Source organism: Centrocercus urophasianus, unplaced genomic scaffold, assembly GCF_019232065.1.
Source record: "Centrocercus urophasianus isolate 14NV4802_14NV808 unplaced genomic scaffold, USGS_Curo_1.0 seq_10, whole genome shotgun sequence".
In the NCBI taxonomy this organism is placed as follows: Eukaryota; Metazoa; Chordata; class Aves; order Galliformes; family Phasianidae; genus Centrocercus; species Centrocercus urophasianus.
The window spans coordinates 11,785,105-11,807,243 of NW_024884142.1; the positions used below are offsets into that span (position 1 = coordinate 11,785,105).

The following is a 22,139-nucleotide window of genomic DNA, read 5'->3' on the forward strand; positions in this document are numbered from 1 at the left end:
TTCCTGAGAGAACCAGAGCCACAAGGTCAGTGCCTGTGCTTCCTGACCTTTTTAATATCATCTCTATGTATAAACTACCACAGATCCATCTTGCCGTCCCATTTTTTCTGCATGCAAAGTAGCTGGTAATGCAGATATTGCATAGATTTTCAGGGACATGGTCTCTTAACAGAATTCAGTGCAATCTGCTTGCATTGTACAATATTATAAACACTACTAAGCATGTGCAATTTCACCTTTAAAAATCTAGTGACAACTGTATGTGAAGATCAGGAAAATCCTTGTGGCCCTATGGTAACTACTACAGATCAATGTTTATGCTTTCAGCTCTATTCAGCAGCACTGCCCCTACCTGGGAAAGATTTAAGATTTCTGTGTATTTATCACTGCAAAAGGAGTCATGTCTGATAGGAACAGTGTTTATAAAATGAAGGTAAAGATTTAAACCTTTTTATTGAGTGAGCACATTCCTGAATCTGGAAATACATATCTAAACAATGAAACATTGCGAAGGTCATAGCGCTATACAAACAGACAAGAAATCTGTGAAGTTCTAATGATGACTCTTTATCTCCTTTTTGGTCGCTGTTCTTTCCTCTCCCAATGCAACGTATTTGGTTAGAAAGCAACCCATAGTATGGGTCCCATTGGCTTTTAACTTTAAACTGTATAGAAATCTTTTGTGCCCTTGTTTCAAAATAAGGGCGTTACCGAGGCTCTCTGTTAGAAATACCCTTTAGAAAGGAAGAACTAGCAATTTGTTGCATAAAATGTGCTATGAAATCAGGGCATGCAAATGGACTGATTAAAGCACAAATTACTGCATTTTCTGTTTTTAAACAAACGCAAAGATCCGAAAAATCCTTTGTAAGGTGGACTTTCCCTTACGGGATAAAATGGAATTAAAATAGTGTCAATAAATTGTGTGAGAGACTGTATCAGTCTGTGCATTGATAGTCTGTGCATGCAGGATAAGAACATTGACTGCCTGCTAATCTATTCCCAGATGGAGGTGGATGCAGACGAGAAGCGCCATCGCACACGCTCCAAAGGTGTTCGAGGTACGTCTCCTGCTTCAGTAAATCACTCAAGGCCCCCGCTCAGGGTGACCTTCATCGTCCAGAATCTCTTAGCACGATTCATTCTGACCCTTGCTTTTACACAACCTTTCTGGTAATTTTCTGTAGAAGAGGGGTACTTGTAATAGATGATAAATCTTTATATATTTTCCATCTCTCTGCAGTTCCCGTGGAACCAGCCATACAAGAGCTGTTCAGGTTAGTGCTCTGAGTGTAAAATGTATCCCCATTAGCAATTTAGAAAATTCATGCCTTTTAATGGGTATAATGCACTTTCAAGTTCATTGGTGGTTTGCTCATGCCCTGCTGCACTGATGAAATTAATTCCCTCGAGACTTGCTAATAAAAAGCATCCCCTCTTTTTTTTTCCCTTCAGTTATTTGATTTCTTTCTCTGTCTTTGTTGCCCTCCATTTCTGTAAAACCTCCTGCCTGCTTTTAGTATAATTTTTCTGCAGCACTCCCGCACCTTTATAATTAATTCTCTCCCTTTTGCAGCTGTCCCACGCCTGGCTGTGATGGCAGTGGTCATGTTAGTGGCAAATATGCAAGGCACAGAAGGTAATATCTGTAATTTTTCATAATTATTGAAGAGATTTGGTAAACAAGTCAGTTGGCATGAAAACAAGTCAGCTGGCATGACCTTGATAAACCAAACAATGATAAAAATTTGAAATTAGACCTAGAATCTGTCTGGATTCATATATTTTTTTCTCTCCCCCTTTTTTTTTTTTTGTTTGCTTTAAGCAGTGCTTTTTATTTGTCTTTTTTGCACTGTGTTATTTAAAACCTTTGAAATTTCTACCAAGCATAAGCATCACATAAATTAAAAACTTTACAAATGCAAATGAGGTCAGGTCCTAAGCCCTCTTACAATACTCACAGGACCACTCTGTCCATCTTAACCATGGAGGTGAATTTCACACGTAAACCTAAACCAAGTTTTTGCTTGAGGAATCTTGTTCTTGTTTTCAGCCTTCTCTCAATTTTTTCATGCAGCTCATATGTTGCAAAGTAAAATTTGGCCTTGCTGACATGTTGGTGCCATTGTGATTTCTGTTATTTAATGAATTTCATAAGTAAATGAGAGCTTCTGAACACTGCGCGTTTGATGATTGGGTTAAGTTCAAAGGTCAAAAGCTTAAGACAAAATCATTGATAATAAGATCTATGGATTCAAATATTACGCTATACTTATAGATATACTTACTTGAGATTCTGAACTATGATACGTGGAGAGATCTCCATTAGGAAAATAAGTTTAGCCATTTACTGTTAATAATATAATTATGTTAATAATAGCGTTATGTTATACGTGTGTACATGTGCTTCAAATTAATTTAGAACTCAATATTTAAATTTGTCTGCAATAGGAATGTTCAATATTGCCTTGTATGTCTGTATAAAGAAACATTCATTTACTAAATCCTTCATGTATTATTTTGAAAAAAATATCAACGTTTAAGCTAGAGGACACGTTAATTTTTCTTGTTTGCAGTGCATTTCATTTAACTCATTTTATACAGCAGACTGTTTTAAGTGGCCGACGTTTTGGCCATGTGAAGATAAATGTGTTCAAACTACTGTTAAATTCTCCTGTTACAACTTTTTTACTATCGACTTATTCAGATTTTAAAGCATTCGTGGTGTTTACACTTACTAGAATGCATATTAAGCACCAAATTTGAGAGATGATACATGCATTTTATGAATTAAATGGAAATTATGCAGTTGGACGTGATGATATTCGTAGGTTCCTTCCAACTTCTGTTCTGTTCTGTCCTGTTTTATCTTGTCCTATCCTGTTGTATCCTATTCTGAAAAATGCAAAATGCAAAATAGTGAGATATCAGTCCACTCGGTGTTAACAATGAATGAAGCATAGGGACAAATCAAGAAAATACTTAAAAAATTAAAACAAGAAATGGAAGTGCCAGATACTAAAAATATTTTGAATTACATTTCTAAAATATGAAGCATTAAATATTTTTATTTAGATTTATTTTGTTAATCCTTTTTTCAATCATAATATTTTTTTGATAGTTTGAAGGATTTTGGTTAAATTGGAGCACTGATACTTGTATAGCCAAAACCACTCTTCTTGAAACTATAGTGATTTCTCATTTCAAACCATGTTTTTCTTTCTCCATTTTATTCATGTAAATGCAAGCTTCATCAGTAATTAATGAATGGCACCAAATCCTTCTCTTCCTTCAGAAATTTCATGAAGAGCTAGCAGTTAAAATACATGATTATAATGTCCTTTCTAGTTACAAGATTGTGACTACATTCATTTCTTTATGCTTCATGGGATTTGCATGCTGTCAGTAATTTTGAAACCACACAGAACAAAATTTCTTAGCTTAAAAAAAAAAATCTAACTTTTCTTCTGAATTACTCTAACTTTTAATTGTGTTTGCCTGATATCAGTTTTTTGGGGGGTAGAAAGAAGGGAAAGATACAAGGTTGGAAAGGATTACAGGCAGTCTTGAGGCATCACTTCCATACTTTTTCTTAACATGATTCTTCTTTGCCAGTACACAAACAGATAGAATCTTAGAACTGTTAATTAAGTGAAATTTTAGGGTGGATGTAGAAAAAATAAAAATTGGAAATATATCAGAAATTATTTTCTTCTTACGAATTCTTAAGTTTTTTAAATTGTTTTCTTACCACTCTGATTGCCATTCCACTAATCAAAATATATTTAACTAATGTATGTCTCATTTAGTGTGAAAACAAAAATTATTTGTTGAGGCATACAACACACCTATTTCCTGAAACAGCAATTTTTTTTTTCCTAGTAAAATTACCTAGTAATTTAAAGTTTTTGAACATTTTTGAAAGAATTTTTTTTTTTCTTCTAATTTTTTGTTTGGGTGGGAAAGACCCTCCAACATTTCTTCCAAAGAAATCAGACTAACTTATAAATTTTATGCACTCAGGTGCTGCCTAACTCAATTCCATTTAGACCCATGGAGCATGAGGTTAATGAGGTTAAGACTTTTCCATTCACAATATCAGACTAACTCTTTATAAGAAATGAAATGTATTTGCTTTCACTAGATGCAGTCAGGGCTCTCTATACTGTTTCGAGGGTTTTTTAAATAACATCATGAATTCTCTGGAATTTTTGGTTTTGTTATGTTTTCAATTAATTTTTGTTAATAGAATTTTATCTTTGTATTACCAATATTACAGTGAAAAAAATGTTCAGATGCTGCATTAAACTTCAACTGAAACAAAAAGATGCTTTCAAATTTTCAGGCAAATTTAGGGATGAGACATTGTTCTGCTGAGAAAATATCAAGTAGAAGTCAAAGGAGAGTTTTATCAATGTTTCATTATGAAATTAATTATGAATGGGCTGCTGACAAGTTCACAAATCTACAACATAACTGTGCAGTGCTAGACTTTGCCAAGGAAACAAGCAGGCCTTATAAGCCATTGAGGTGCAAAACGCAAGGCTGGTTCTAGGGTAGGATAAGAGTGTCAGTGGCTTATTGCATCATTTCCATCTTTTTGGATTTTTTTTTAGAAGATCTTACTGTAAAATTAAACATTGCATGACAGTGAATACTCTTAGCTCTTAAGTGCAGTGCTTAATTTAGTTTGCTAATTGGGCATGCTATCAAGTCAGCCAAGATGGACAAGCTGCTCTTCTGGGCAGTTTTAAATGCAAGATGCTAGCATCTTTAAAATTAACTTGGAGGAAGCATCTCTCCCAAATGACTACATACAAAGCTCAGAAAGCATCCCAGGTTTGGGCATTAAGGAAAATGCTCAAAATTGGTGTCTTAAGAGCAGTCTTATCATTTTTCCATTTTAGTAATACCTAGAAACTTGAAGGACCATGGATTCTCCAGCACTGGCTGGGATGCACAGCAAGAGGCAGTGCCTCAGTATTGTACTTTACACAAATATCATTTGTATTTCCAGGTAGCTGATATCAACTAGAATATGCTGTTAAAGAAAGGCTTGTCTTTGTGGGAGAAAGCAACAAGAAAGGCATGAGTTGTGGAAGATATGTGAGGGAGGGAGGAAGGGAGAGAGGGAGACGTAAACACATTCAGTTAATTGTGGAGACAAGAAAAGAATTCCGATCTTAGGAGTGAAAAGCAGAGTTTCTCCCTGGACCATACTCCTAATACTGTTTATTTTATTTCCTTAGTAGCTTTCCAGGTCCACTGTGGAGAGTGGCATGATAATGAACAGCTCTCTTGCACTTCCCAAGCTGTATATTATTTTTGGACAATAAATGTGTTCCAGATCCTTTGAATGCTTTTAGCTGTGATCAGCCCACCTCAGTATATTGCAGTTAAACACTGCCCACTCGCACCGTTCCCTCAGCACTGTGTTTGGGATGTCCGTCAGCTAAAATGTCTAAAGAAAAAAAATTAAGATTTGAGTGTTCTTGCATTGCAATTAGAAGAAACATGGCCAGTTTCATTGCTCAGCTTCAAAGACAAAAGGATTCATGTTCTGTGTATACTAATACAAATGTAAAAGCAAGTCCAACTTTGTGCCCAAGTTACGCAGGTAGAAAATCCATAGGTTCTCTAAAGTAACTGAGCACCAACTATGGCCTGTTATTTACCAAGTAGATGAGAGTGGTGACTTTGTAAGCACTGCTTACTACCATGTTGGGATGAACTTAGCATTACTTTTTTTAAGTAAACAACACATCATGTATCCAGTAGATGCTTAAGGTTTTTCATGTAAATAGACTGTGAAAATTGTAATTAGTTTCCACTAAAAAACAAAACAAAACAAAACAAAAAACTAATTACATGCAGTGGCCTATTTTAAAAGCTTCTTAATGTTGCTTAAGCTATTTTTCCAGTAACAAAAGCAATTAAATTCTTTAATGGACTAATCACTTGCAAAATATGGCATTCCTCAGAAGAAAACACATTTTAATAAATGGGATCCCTAAAAAGAATCTTAAGCTGGTATGTAGAACTGTATGTATTAATTTAGGATTCTTTTAATGCACATACTTTCTATAAGTGTGAATTTGAAAACAGATAAGAACCATTGTCTGAAATTTTATTCTGAAATATTATGTATCAAATTTAAGTGAAGAATGAATTATTAGGGTCAAATGACACATCCTTCAAATTTAAAATGGAAATACCAATAGAGCTCTCACTATATAATGAATTTCAATTTGATGAAAATAAGAATTCAGATGAAATAATGCAACTTATAGATTTCATCTACGAAAAAAATTGTCCACAACTTGTCTTCCACTCATATTGCATTTGCACAGGATTTTTTTTTTCATTAATCTCTGTGGTGGAAAAAAGCAAGTCTCAAAAGTGAGGAGAGGAGAATAATGCCTGGCTCTATAGTATATGAATTGTCCCCAGCCTTATAAGTTGTGCTGTGTTTTACTTTACCGATAAATGCCTTGAGATCAGCCAGTTCTTTGTTGCTTTTTGAGGCCGTATGTTTCTATGTATTACATTATGCAGGCAAAATTGTTTTGATTGTCTTTCAATTTTTGAGCATGAGATTTGACACTCGGTACAACAGATTTATTTAAATCTATAAATACCTTAGAGTTTAGCATTCTTCTGATCATGAAAATTTCCCCACACCCTTGTATGTATTACGTTGGCATTATATACCATAGTTAAGTCATCTATATTTTAGAACAGAGTGAGAGAAATAATTTCGACTCCCAAACTTCAAAATTAAAAGACTGAAATGTCTCTCTCTTATTAGAAAATTATTGAATTTCTCTGACTTGTTGTGCCATATTTCTTATTCAAATTTTTTCGTTTCATATACCTTTTCACCCACCAGTTTGATTGCCATGGCTGCAGCCGTGGGTGAATAATTGCCTGTCTTCACAGGAGCATGTTCTGGAGCTAAAGTCGAGTGCTTGCTTCCTGATGTATGCCTCATTTGAATTCTGCCGACAGCCTAGGGGCTGTATTATTCATGCCTTGACAGATAGCACTCACTAAAAGCATTGGAACAGGGCCAGGTACTGGCAGAGAGATAGTGGAGCATTGCAACTTGCAACTGAGAGGAGCATCTATAATACAAAAAAGAGAAATCCTCATACCTCCCTTTTACTAGTCTCACTTTGATGGAAAATTCATTTGCATCAAAATAAAATACCCTAAAAATAAGTGCATTTTTTTCTAAACCATGCTTGAAAGTTTAACACAATTTTCCACATTTAATTGCAAAGCTGATTTTAATTAGTAAGGCCCTGCATGTGAAAAATGAAGATTCACTTGGGTGAGTGTAACACATTGCAGTGTCTGCTGAATGCTCTAATTAATGTATGGCTGCTGTACAACAGGGTGCACTGTGGGATATTTATGAAAAATTCTTTGCACGCAGCCAGTCTATCTGTATTTTAGTTCTTGAATCCGCAAGAATAAATAACTTTCCCCCTTTATTCTTTATGAGGATACCATTGTGCATGCCATCACTCCATCCATAAACTTTATGGCATGCTTGTCCTTTTTAGTATTTGTCAATGATATTATAAATCAGAACCGGGGACATAGATATTTTAACATTAATGTGATAGTAGAGCATGGTTGCATGATGTGCAGAACCCGAGGTCCAGTGATGCATTTATGTTAAAACCTAACCACAAAACAATGAGGTACTTATTGTTTCTTGCCTTTATGGTACTGTGAAAAATCCCACTGAATACTGGAAGTGTCGACAAATGTATATTTATTTCCCTCTCAGCTGAGAGACAAACTTTAATATAACGTTAAATAATGATAAAATGATCTACAAGATATTTACCTGAGGATAATAACGTACTCAGGCAATTTCATTCTTTCATTTACGTAATGTAATTCACTGTTCAGAATTTAAAAAAAAAAAAAAAAAAGTTAATAAATGGAGCTTCATTGCTTTGTTAAATCCAGCAAGAGCAAAATAAATAAATAAACAAATAAATAAATAAAATGAAAGAGCATAGGGATTTTCAAGCAGAACACTGCAAACAATAAATAAATGTGCTGACAGAGAATCCATAATGTATTAGAGATCTGTATTGGCTGCTGTCTGGATTCGGCAATATATTCTTTGTCTGATTGTTGATTAATGATTAGGAAGGTACAAAGTTGGGTCTGAAATATCAACCAGATGTACACCAGCAATTGGTGTGTGGCTCTGCATGCTAGCAGCCGTTGTCTAAAGTTTCCAATACAAAAGAGCCACTGCTTAATTCCTCATAGAACCTTCTGGATTAGGAATAGCAATTTCAGTGGCAGGAAGTTTCCAGATCTTCGTGTGCCAGGAGTACTAGCCTAATAAAAGGGGGAATAATAAAAATGAAAGGCAGGAGAGTGTTGCCCCAAATGTACAGTGACAGCAAACAGCAGGTTTTGGATGAGCTTTCTGCTGCGGGTCCCTAGGCTCATATGCTGCTGAAATGATATTGAAGTGGTGGGTGCTGAGAATGCTTATGCAGCAGTCCACTTGCAACTGAAGTGTTTTCTGTGGTAAGGTCTACTTTGAGGTTTCACTGTCAACCACAAAGTAAATGAAAACTATGCAGGAATAAATTTCTTTTTTTTTTTTTTTTGTTTATTATCATTATTTTAAGATCACGCAGTAGTACTGGGGAGATCAATTTCCTCAGGAAGATCTTGGGAGTACTATATACATTTTTCTTTTGCCTATGGGAAATTTATTTAGTTGGACTGGTAAGATTATTTTGTTCTCCTAGCAGATAAATTATTTGAATAATTTGTGTTTTTCTTGATGAAACAGGATCTACAGAGTTTACTCACATTTCATCTACATATACATCTGTTGCTCCACTTGTAAACAAAGAGAGAATTTCAAGCACCTTAAGATGTGAAGAAAGAAGCATATATGGGGCCCAAAACTCTGTCTCTTGTATTTATCTGGTATTTAAATGAAGGCCCTTAAGCGAGCATTGACATCAGGAGAATTCTAACTTCATACTTTCCGGATAAAAACCTTTTTCTGTAAGATAGAGAAAAAATAACTGATTTGTAATGATACAGCAATTTTACATTTAGAAACAGCTCCAGTTCCCCTATTCCAAATTTTGTGAATTACTTCTTCCTATTCTGTGAATTTATTCCTCATGTATTTCTGTAATAATACTGACTCTGAGATTTAAAAAGATCAGAGTATTTAAGGCATCTGTTTGTTTTTGTGTATTTTAGGGATGACACAGTCATAGTTACTAGCCTTACACTAAACCAGAAAAGTCATGAGTAGCTTTGTGCTCCGGGCTTTGGGTCCTGTGGAACAGCCTATATCCTTCTTATCAGCATGTTTTTCTGAGCAGCTGTTGTGTCATTGGGAAATGGTGTAGATGGAAAATTCTCAAGTCAAGGTTTTGGGGGCAGGAGAAAGACTGATGTATACTGGCAGCTGGGTAGACAGGAAAATTGATTTTGTTCTTTGATCCAATGTCCACAATAATATGGCTAACATAGATGACTTGGAAAAAAAAAATATCCATTGGTGGAAGCATGCTACCTAAGAATACCACTGCCCTAAAACCTTATTCTCCACCCCAGTCAGAATTACCTGAATTTTGCTAGAATCATTAAAAATTGGCAGGGTCATAGTAGTAAAAGATATTTCTTTCAAGAGAGCAGACACTGTGGTATTACCTGGAGTAACAAGAGGATGTAAAGATTACAAGAAACTTAGTATAATACAAGGAAACCAGAAATGAAGGTCTATCTACCTTCTGAATGGTCTTAATCAGTAGACCATGCTAGCAGAGCATTGGCATAAACTGCTCAGAGAGGGTGTGTTGTCTCCTCTTTGGAGATCTTCAAAAGTTGCTTAGTCCTGGTGCTGTGTGTCCCTGCCTGAGCAGAGGTTGAGCCAGATGGACCCAGACGTCCCTGCCAACCTTATCAATGCTTTAATTCTGTGATAAAGGAGGGAAATGAGGAATTAAAAAAGTGAAGAAGTAAGAGAATAAAAACACATTTAAAGGAAAAAGCCAATAAAGAATAGTGCTTCTAGGGTTTTTGTTTGTTTTGTTTTGTTTTCCTAAAAATACACTGATATATCTTTAAAGACTTGCATTGACGTTTTTCAATAAGTTGAGACAGTTCTTTCAAAGACTTCACTTCTTATTAGTGGTTGGTATGAAGTACTGCTTCTCATAGTGTCAGCTCAGGACAGGGAAAGGAGAGGTACTCCTGAGACATCTTTGATAATAATAAATCTAAGTAAATATATCCACTGTACAAAGTCAAATGCCCAGAGGTTAAATATCTCTTGACGACGTCTTCAGCACTATACAGCTCAGGACTTTGCAAAATCTAATTGCTTTAACCAGATGAGTAGACCTACCATATCAGTTTCCTGGCTACTCACCTGAATCACCTTCCCAGGCAAATTTTGAAATTGGCTGATTACATGGAAAGGGATTACAGAACTTTATGCCTTTTTGCGATTTTCAGGAGTCAGCAGTGCTGCACTTTGAGGATGAATGGTACATATGGGGAGGTGGTATAATGCCGTAAATATTCCTGTGGCTGAATTCAAGCTTGTTTCTTAAATCAATGATTTTTCATAAAATTTGTAATGTTGCAAAGCTAAATGAGATAGGACAGGAAATGGTTGACATTTAGAGCCAGTGTCAGCCTCTTAAAGCAGTTGGCTTTAAATCTTAAGGTTCAGATGCACGGGACATGAAACAGATACTTCTGCCATCATTTTTTACTTTTTTTTTTTATTATTTAAAGTAATGAGTTGGGCAGTAAATTATATGAACAAATAGTGAACAAATGATTTCTCTTCAGCTGATACTTGTTGAAGAAATCCACCTGTAATGTGCACCTGCATATTTTCATCCTCGTAATGTCTCCAGGGGAAAATCGTATCTGTTTTGCAAACAGGGAGTAAGTGTTCAGAATAAAGGCTAAAGCTAAAAGCCGTCATGCATTTCACTTCACCTTTAAGTCACCCAGTCCAAATGAAGTCGAAGCAGATGTGTAACTATAGACTTATAGAACTATACTGTAAGACTAAACTTCTCAAAATTTCTAATGTGCTGCTAAGAAACATTTATATGGCATCCTGATACATACTTCATATTGCATCCTAAGCATAATTATTATATCTCTAATTGTGTATCTGATTGTTCCAGTGTAGTTTTTCAAAAACGTCCAATTTTTGATCTGTAAAAATGCCACTCGCTATTTTATTCCTTATAAATTAGATAGAACTTAATAGAAAAACTTCTGTTTACTGTAAAGAATGTTAGTATGTCAGGATGAATTTTTACCTAATGTTCTTCATCTACGTTTGTTTTATGGATAAAAATGCATCCAAAAAAGAAAGGAAAGAGTTTTGTAACACTGAGAATAGAGAGCCCTAATTCCAGACCCAGCATTAGTACTTCATATGGAAGACAGAAAGCGATTTTAAAGAGAAATAGAATTCAGTCTACACAGGCAATAAAGATCACGTAAATGTTGTCTTTTGTATGAAGCATTAGTGGGTGCTCTCAGTGCAGATTGCTACAACCTTCTGAACAAGCAGTCTTTTTTGATGTGTAAAATGAAGCATCAGTTACCACTAGCAAAAAATAAAATAAAATAAAAAAATATTAAACACCAATTTCTCACACATTCCTATATGCTTCGTATTACATAATGGTTAAGGTTGAGATTCCCTCTCTGATGATCTCTTACTGAAAATTCATCTGAATTCATCTGCTTCTGTAAGAACAAAAGGAAGGCTTAAGGTACTTTCACTATGAGTGGAAATCCCCCAGTACAGGAAGTAGCTTCCTCCATTCCAAATTCTGCATCCAAATTCTTCTGTGTGGTAAGTGCTTATATTTCCCCAAATAGGCAAAGAGCATACATACTTCGCTGGGATGTTAGAATTCCACTGTGCAGCTCTGCGTAGAAACAGAGCTGTAATAATTCCCTTGGTAAATAGCAGTTCGTGACTCTGCTACCACATGATGAATCTGCGTCACAGCCAGAAGTTGAGTCATGCCTCTGAATTCTACTCCAGTGCTTTTTACATTAGTCCATCCATCTCATATTAAAAGTTCATTTATACAAATATTAACAAATAAGTATTTGTTTCTGAGTATCAGTAGTGACAGTAAGCATGTCCTAGAAATGATGGTGCATCTTTAATGCATAGGACTTGCTTGGTAATGGTATTTTCTAAGATCATCAATTAGGATTAATAGTATCTTGCTTCTTAATAACTGTAAGAGCTATTTCAGGAGAAAAGGACAAGCAGACAGTCATTTCAACAAGAGTATGTCGTGACATATGTGATAAATACAGTCTAAGATGTGAGTCTTACAGATATTTGCGTGTTACTAGTGACCACACTAAGAAAAAGTGTGGTCTATTTTTGAAGCCTATTTCTCATAGAATTCTCTAGATGTCCTCTACTTGTGAAGGGAAATAGGAGATAAAAATTCCCAAGTAGATGGATGGCTGCTCTGCAGACATCCAGTATTACAATAACTATATTTTATCATTATAAATCTTTTTGAACTGTTAATTTGAAATCAATTCACAAATGTTAACACAATAGCCTCAATGTATCTTATGATGTTAAGTATTCTATTTCAAATGACACCAAGGGCCGTATTTCTTATGATGTTGAAATTTATTTGCAATAACACATTGACTCAGGACTGGTCATAGCAACTTCGGAAAAGAAAAAGCTTAGGAAAAAAAAGGAGAGGTTGCCCTTCTGAAAATGTAGAAATAACTCTGACAATGTAATTGTGTGACTTAATTTCAAGAAGGACTTTGGAATTAACACTTCTGGTTCCTAAACCACAGACACTTAGCCCTTTTTAATTTCATGCAGTATAAGGTATTTCTATCATTATGGTATTCTGTCCCTTCCTCAATGGTGAGCTAAAAATTTCTTTCAGTGCTACTGGCAAGGAAAGTCTATTACTTTCTGAGTCATAGCACTGTCTCTACAGCACCTCAGCGTTCCTTGGATATACTGACACACTCAGAACTGACGTGCCCTGGCTTTGCTTAACTCGTGACTTAAAAAGAGACTTTAAGAAATCACACAGAAAGACAGACTCAGGAATTGAGTCAGAATTATAAAACAAATACCATTTTAGAAAGAATACAAATAAAATCTGACTACTTTTTTAACTTCATATCTTAGAAATCAGGCTTGCTGCTTCCTTATTAACATGAATGTTGCTTGCTTATTAACAGGATGTAGGAGGAAGGACTGAACAGTTAAAATGGCATTGACTAACTTGTTTAAAATGTTAGCATTTAAGCAGAACTATAAAATGGGGAAAGCATTCAGTATTTCTATCTACTATAATTGTGATCGTTCATTGAAAATAATAGCTGTCAGTCAGATTTAGAAATCATGCTCTACTGGACTGCTTGGGTAGAAACACATCAGAACAATCATGGTTAATTGAATTTGGTAGTAAGTTTTTTTTTCCCCCTACTTTTCTGTGTGTACTATGGATTAAACAGATCTTTTGCTTAAACAGGACTAGATTTTTTTCCTCTTACACGAGATGTGCTTAGTCTAGTTCATGTTTGTTTTGGTGATTTGAAGGTCTGTTCAAACCAAAATGACTGTGTTTCTGATCTAGAAGTCTGTAAAATCAAGAACTCCCCAAGAAGACAAAAAAATGTTGGCTGTTACGAACGGGCATGACATCACAGTTCCTGTTTATTAAGCTATAATGAAATTTACCATTTTCTGATTCACAGACAGGAAAAAATAATCTGCTAGTTAGATTGCAGTATACTTTTGCACAGTATCTGAGAACTTGAACTGACATAGTGTCTACACAGCACATACAGCATCACAAAGTCACAAAGTGGTTGAGGTTGAAAGGGATCTCTGAGTCCATCAGCTCCAACCCCTGCTCAGTCAGTGACACTGAGAGCAGGGTGCTCAGGTGGCTTTGGAATATCTCCAAGAATGGAGATCATTCTTTCCTTCTAAGTATTATGGACATTAAAATATTTTTTGATTGCTATTCCACCTTCAGTTCAGAACATATACCTGCTACAGAATGAGAGAAGTGTTCTACCGTTACATTTCTGCATTTGATTTGCATGGAAAGCATTTACACTTCTAAACCAAAATATAAGCACAAACCTCCACAGCAAAACTTAATGAGAACTTTGGTACTGAAATGTAAAAGAAAAAAATCCTGAGTGCAGTTAATAAAACTGGTAATGGAAGACGCATTTATGTAAGCTCAGAGGTGCTGCCAGCTTAGCTGAGCTATGTAGCTCAGTGCTTTTTACAGGCTAGAACGTTTCAGATTTGTAGACCACAGATAATTACAGCACAATCTCCTGATCCAGTAGAGAAAGAAAGCCTTCTCTGTCACCCTAACATGCAGGGCACAATTCTGATTTCTATAGTATAGTCATCATGTCCCCTTTCTGGACCAGCTAACCTAGGAAGCAGAACTCCATCAATTTCTACATCAGCCTGAGGAACAAGGACAATGCTGATTCCCAAACCAGAATCTTGCTAAAAAGTGGGTAAAGACTGGCTAGGATGAGGCTGTCTTCTGCCCATGCTATGGACAGGAGAGAGTTTTAGGTTTTCTAGAAAGAACAGAAAAGGAGAGAGAAAAAGAACTAGGTTGGTGATTAAAAGAATCCTCTGGAGAGACCAGACTTACAGCCATGACAGTGAAGTGATTTCAGCAATGCTCATTTAATGGTGCTTCATATTTCCTAGCATAGTTACACCACAGTCAGCATGCTGAATATAGAGACTCCTATGCTCACGTACCTATATGTTCCCATTGGGTGATTTATTTAGTGAGGAACTTAGTCACTGAAACTTAAGTATTTTAAAGTTAAGCTTGATGGCATTTAACTGCTCCCCTTGATGATCTATGCCCCAAATTATGTAGGGACCATTTTTAAAAATGACTAACACATTGCTAAATGCCTTTCAATGAGACATAAGTTTTAAACATCCAATACATCAAAGTATTGCAATAATTAAAAGCTGAAGTGGTATACATGTTCTAAAAACTTGCTTTTCATCTTCTAGAACTGAAAAATCTATTCCTCTTCTTGCCATATTCTCGCTATATGCTTATTATTCCAGCCATTTCCCAGTTTTACGTTTTGGTTTCTAGACAGTATGTCATTCTGGACCTTTCTCTTTTCACTCACTGATCCTTGCTGCCTTTCCTGTCTGTTCGTCTTTAAAACCGAATGGCTGATCTTCAGAGAAGGATAACTGCCTCATTTTCCTGTGAAACCTAGCCATAGGAGGTATATTGGCAGCAGATTTTCAATGGAAACCGCCATTTCCACCCACAGCCCAGCTGCCACATTTAAATCATGCTGTGTGGGGCTTCCACTCCCTTGGGAGGCTATTTTCATTTTCCTCCAGAGACTCTTCTACAGTCTAATAGAATTCACTGTCAGATATAATAAGTAACGTTATATACTGTAGTATTTTTTTTTTTTAATTGTGGTATGAGTCAAGTTGAAGCTTCACTATTCTGGGCTGGAATGTGATGGAATTTAATTATAATTTTTTGGCCTGAATGGACATCTTTCCTTTCATCAGATGTATCAAAATGCCTAGTTTAAGGGAAAGGCCCATATCTAGGCATCTGGCTTTTGGAGTAAGGTGATTAAGCCAGTAGGTAAGCTTTTATTTTTAGACCAGAGTATTTCTAATTATTCTAATCATGAATAAAACTTTGAGAGAAAAAAATGAACTGAATGTCAAAGAGACAGTTTTGTTTTTTAATTCTGCCAATAATATTCAACCAATTTATCCAAGATACGTGAGCTTCTATCTTAGCAAAAATACTGCCTGCAGGACTCTGATACTACAACAAAGCAATCTCTGTGCGCTGCAGAAGGAGACTACTTTGATTGGTTGTTAGCACAAGCAAATACACACCTTTCAAGGTGTAAGTCATGGCAGGTGGATGGAGCATCATTTTCTCAGAGGGGAGAATAATGCTCCCCAATAATGGCCCTCTACTTCTATGGTGTTGAAAATCTTAAGCCATTATATTTTTGTCTCTTGATGAATGTACCCTATTACTGCCACGCAGAGCAAAAGTTAGGGCAGGACTAATGTGTGAGCATAGAAGGAGCCTTGAATTGCTCTAAAGCATCTCTGATAGAAATTGCTGATACTCCAGCGATAGTTGAAAACTAAATAATACTGAAATAGCTGTGCCCAAGAGGGCGACAAGAGGCCTTGGATCTTTAACAAAGAAGGGCAATACAGCTGACAAGGAGTCTGGAGTACAAGTCTTATGAAGAGCAGCTGAGGGAACTGGGATTGTTTAGTCTGGAAGAGACTCAGAGAAGACCTTACCACTCTACAACTGTCTGAAAGAGTATTGTAGCAAGGTGGGAGTCAGTCTTTTCTCCCAGGTAACTAGAGATAGAATGAGAGCTGATGGCCTTAAGTTGTACTAGGGGAGGTTTGGGTTGGATATTAGAGTCATAGAATCATAGAATGGCCTGGGTTGAAAAGGTCATTTAGTTTCAGCCCCTCTGCCATGGGTAGGGTTACCAACCAGTAGACCAGGAAGAAGTCTCCTCAGAAAGAGTGGGTAAACCATTAGAACAGGCTGCCCAGAGAAGTGGAGGAGTCACTGTCCCTGGAGGCTTTCAAGAAGAGGGTAAATGTGGCACTGAGAGCGCGGTGGTGTTGGGTTGATGGTTGGACTAGATGATCTTAATCTTTCCCAATCTTTTTTTATTGTGTGGGGTTTTTTTGTTTGTTTTATTTGTTTGTTTGTTTTTGTGTGTATGTGTGTGCATGTGTTTTTGTGTGTGAAACACATCAAGAATAAAGGCATCTTTAAAAGATAATGTAGAGAATAACCTTTTAGCTCCTTCATAATCACATTGTGAATATATTAATGCATATTAATAATGGTTTACATTTTTTTCTAAAGAGAATTAATTATAGCTACAGTTTCATAATGCAGTAAAGTGCAGGGAATGCTGTCATTTCTATTCTGTCTTAGACTAATCATGTTGTCTGTGCTGTGGAAAGCCACATTCTTTTTTCTTTTTTCAAAATAAAAAGATTTAAACATCTCAATTCTCTAGCAACCAGAATGTAAAATATTTCACACTTGAATGACTCCTTACCAACCATGCAATACAAAGAACAGTGTCCTGTAGCTTATTCTGGAGGTGAGAATCCAGTACATAAGCACTGAAGTGGTTGCATCTTGTATCATTTGGTTTTTGTCATTTTTTTTTCCTTGTAATTTCAGCTGTTAGCTGATGATAGACACATGCTTGCATTAGAAGGCTGGCCCACAGTATTATTTTTTTTAATATTCCCTAGATGTTTGCTTTTTGGATAAGTAAGATACTTACTGCTATAGTTACAGGAAAATGGGTGTATCGTATTTCTTAATTCTGTGCCATATGTCGTTCTTGGTTAAAATGAAGCTGGGAGACAGTGCTGTTGTTTTTTTATGTAGAGATGACAGAAGGCGTATTTCAGATAGAAAACAGGAGCTGACAGTCTCATTGTAGTAGCCTTACACTAGAGATACAATAACTGACAGCATACTTTGTTACTCTACGTAAGTTCATGCTGGAATGATAGTTTGACCTGTTGTGTTGTTGTTTAATATGATCAATCGAGTCTGTGTCTAAGGGTGTTGACTGTACTAATGTGTGTCTGGCCATGTTGGTAAATGATTGACAGTATAACAACATGAATTGTCTTTGATGTCCAGCAGTTTATTTCTCTTGATTTGTGATTGCTTGAACAAAGCATGCTGAATTTCTTAAAAGCAATTGCTTTTAACCTGTTGAAATAGAAATGTTTCGTATAATGTCCAAGTTTCAAACCTTGTGACTATATAAAGATCCATTGTAGCTGATAGATGCATTCTTGCAGCGTTTTCTAACCCTTTCAAATTGGTGAACGATTGATTCTGAAATTTTCCCATTTTATATTGTTATCATGAAGAAAAAGGAACCTTCCCTGCTCTCTACTTGTGAACAGAGTTGTCATTACCACTAAGTTGAACACTCAGGAGGCACACAAATATGGATGTCGTGGCAGCTTCTAGATACTGCTTTGAGTTAGCCAACCTCAATTTTATCTGTGGAAAAAATAGAGTGTTTTTATTCCAGTTTAGATGTCTAAACTGGAATGGAGTGGAGTTTACAATTTGACATTATTACAGAAATCAGTGTTCTTTGAGTTCATGCAGAAAAGGTCACTGGCTTTGCATGTTTCCATTTTTACATATTTAGGTTACAGCAACAGAAACACTGAAGTGTTCAGAATCAATAGCCACTTAGAAAAGCTTGATTATATGCATTCATCTAATGAATCAATATGAGACATTAAACCTTCTCCTTGTGCTATCCTAGTGTTTTTGGTCAGTCCCTATATTCACAGGTCTGGCAATAAGATGTAGTCCATTGTGGCTTTTGGCTCGTGAACACAGTTGAGATGGGTGTAATTGTAGGATTTGAGTGCAACTACAGCTTTGTCTGATATGTGTCATGCAGGTGTTCTTCAAAAGATAGGTGTTAGAGAAGGAGAATTATTCCTGTTTAGTGATACAATTGGTGTGCAAAGGAAGTAAGCTTTATTTTTTTTCTTTAACAAAGTATTGTGGTGCCTGTTCTTAAAATCTGCTAAGTATTATCTTTGTTGGAGATGGACATACAATAGTAAAAACAATGAGAGGGTCTAATGGGATGGATTTCTCGAATGTATCGGGTTCCTTAGTGGTAGAAATGTAAGTTAAACCACCATTAAGTCTCATTTTGTTAGTTGAAGGAGATATTCAAAGTGTCTAAGAAAGGTGAGATTCCACTTCCTGTGAGTTGACTATAAAGGGAGCTTAAGATGACTGGAATTGGCTTAGATTTTAGCAGCCCAGGGGTAGGTGAGAGATGAAGCCCATCCGTGACATCATAAGTCCGGGAACAATCAGATATTATATTGATTTATTTACATAAATACTTTTAAATAATTTACATCTACAGAGCATGTGCTTTACTAACCCATGCTGCCACATAGGCTTTCAGTCTCATGATTTGTTACATTTATTTTTCACACCTTGCATTAAATGAGCTCTCCAGAACTGAGCTTTTTCCTGCATATTTGTTCACCACCACTATGCCTTGTTTTTTTTCACTTAATAGCTATTAGAGTCAACTAATTGAATAAACCTATTGTTTAAGTGGGTCAATCATTGCAAAACCAAAATTTCCGTTCAGTTTCCTTGTTCCATAAGCAGAGATTTTCATGATGGGTCAAAGAGCAGATTTTCCAGTAATTCGATACTTTTCATCATGTGGTTCAGTTACCCCATTTTGAGGTCTTAGTGAGTTAGAGTGGAAAGGTACTGAACATTTAGGATGCATAGGATCCAGATAAATAAAAGATCTTCACTTGACTTAAGTTACTGTGTCTGTATTAACTGAATCAAAAAGTTCACTTTGTTTTGTTTAAAAATATGTATTTAGATTCTTGAACTCCTTAAAAAACTTTTTAATTTTGAGCTCCAAAAATCGGTTCATTTCACTTTTGCCCAGTGTTGTTAGTCCTACACACTTTTTGCAATGCTTTTTAAAAGATACTAATTATTTAGTACTTATTTAGTTAAATGATAACATATCTGAGTAGATCTGTGGTGTGTTTCAGGTTATTCATATGCTTTTAATGCTCTGAGGTACACAAGGATTTAGTAGGTGTTTAGAGCTCTGTGAAGTAAATAGCACATCTGCTACCTTTACTTTTTAAGATCAAGTATGCTCCTCTCCTATAGAGAGAGGAGTTTCATCTCTCCTGTGAGGAAAGGTTGAGAGAACTGGGCTTGTTTGACTTGGAGAAGAGAAGGCTCCGGGGAGACCTCATTGTGGCCTTCCAGAACTTGAAGGGAACTTATAAACAGGAGGGGGAACAGCTGTTTACAAGGGTGGATAATGATAGGACAAGGGGGAATGGTTTTAAACTGAGACAGGGGAGGTTTAAATTAGAAATTAGGAGGAAGTTTTTCACCCAGAGGGTGGTGACGCACTGGAACAGGTTGCCCAAGGAGGTTGTGGATGCCCCATCCCTTTCTATCCATTCATATCCATTCCATATCCATTCAAGGCCAGGCTGGATGTGGCTCTGGGCAGCCTGGTCTGGCGGTTGGCGACCCTGCATGTAGCAGGGGGTTGGAACTGGATGATCATTGTGGTCCTTTTCCACCCAGGCCATTCTATGATTCTGTGATGGTTCTATGAGTCCTGAATGCTTCCATATTTTTTCGTACATTTCAGTAATTGTTTCAGTAATTCAAATATTTGAAATTCTTGAAGGAAGAAGGGGATGATAGAATGCAGTGCATTTCACTCACTCGTACAAGTCAAGTTCAGACGAGTTCAGATAAATAAATGATTTTCACTTAGCGGTAGTACTATTGCATACATGCCTAATCTGTACAACTTAAGGAAGTAAAGATGGTGGTTTTTGACACTTCATACATAAAAAGCACTTCCTGCCTATAATAATTTGATCTATTGAAATAGAAGCAGAAGCTGGTAGCAAAGCCTGAAGTACAGCATAGCTGCAGAGATGAGATTCCTGTATTTTAAATTGCATTTTTGAATTTATAGTTTAAGTAGGTAAAGGCATGCATGGTCCCACTTAAAAAATAAAATAGTATATATATATATATATATATTTATGTATCTCAAAACATGTAAAATGGGGATGGTAATGTAGATATTCCAATGCACTGACTGAATTAGTGCCTGATTCCCACTGGGAAGACAGAGGTGAGGGGCAGTTGTTCTGCAAGCAGCATTTCATGCTAAAGTGCAGTGGTTCCAAGAAGGCTACCTGATTCTGGAACAGTATTCAAGGGTCTGGGTCAGCTGCCTGCAGGTTCCTGGAAAGCAGAGTCCTCTAGATTGGTTTTCATTACAGACGGAATAAGGGTAATTTTAATCTGGCTGCTTGGAAGCACCAAAACATGTCCTAGCTCTGTTTTGTAATCTGCAACTAGCCATCTCTGTGAAACAACATCTCAAAAACGTAAATGTCCTTCTTGAGCTTTGACCTGTTGCTTTTCTTATTTTCTCTTCTATATCTTACTGGTTAGTGTGCTGGATTTGAATCAGTACCTCTCATATTCCAGGATAGTACTTAGGCTCTACACTGGATTTTTTGGGGGCAGAGAAGTCTCCTGATCATATGGCATAGAGATAATAAAATGACTTCCTATAAAGAAAACTTCCTCCGTTATCATTGTCTGCTCAGGTTATAGCTGTCTGTAGTGACTTGGCACACTTTTAAGCAGTCATTTAAATGGGAAAAGAAAATTGTCCTCAGCTGAAAAAGTTTATTCTTGCAGTTGAGCAGGCAAATCATTAGGCTGGAGTAAATCTCTTCTGAATTTTTGATTCTTTCATTGCTATTAATTCAGTGGTCCAGCTTCAATGAGACAGCTACCACTTCTTCCTCAGAATAGCATGTGGCTGGGTAGGGCATCCTCCTGGAAGGCAAGGAGTGTATGTTCAAGACATAGGATTTGGTGGAATCTAAATATCTTATTTTCTGGTCAACTGTCACCAGCTGATAGTATAAGTCCTTTAAAGCTAAAGGTGATCATTGTTTTGAGGGTGATTTAATAGCATGCAGTGTTATGCAAATTAATTAGGTTTGCATACTCTTTGAAGACTGTATTTGTTAGAGGAATTATCTGTGAATTACCTTTTTTTCTGAATACCTTGAAAGTCAGCACATACAGATTTGGAAGCTGTGTAGTGCAAACCAAAGTAATGCTTACGTTATTCAATAGGATAAATGTAAGTGCCTTGGAAACATTCTGCCTATAGCCTTAAGCAGAAGTCTGCTTCCTAATTTTCTTTCCTCAAGTTGTATATGGTAAAATTTCACCTCAGTGCCACTTCAGATACTTATATTCTTTATTAAATGCTTTTTCATAACCTCAGAAGATGTCTGTATCCTACATTTTTAGGTTCTATTACCTACCAAATGTTATGCTTTACGTTAAAATAAATGCTGATTTATTGATGATATGAAATAAAACAATGGGAGCACT

General features: G+C 36.2%; 1 protein-coding gene across 1 annotated transcript in view; it reads left to right on the top strand.

Moving 5' to 3' along the window:
• Window positions 1-1,006: 1,006 nt before the first annotated feature.
• The window catches only part of MYT1L (myelin transcription factor 1 like), a 124,664-nt gene continuing 103,531 nt past the window's right edge, over window positions 1,007-22,139 (top strand). The window contains 3 exon segments of the mRNA XM_042818586.1: window positions 1,007-1,061; window positions 1,244-1,277; window positions 1,577-1,639. Of these exon segments, the coding sequence (XP_042674520.1) occupies window positions 1,007-1,061; window positions 1,244-1,277; window positions 1,577-1,639 (152 nt within the window).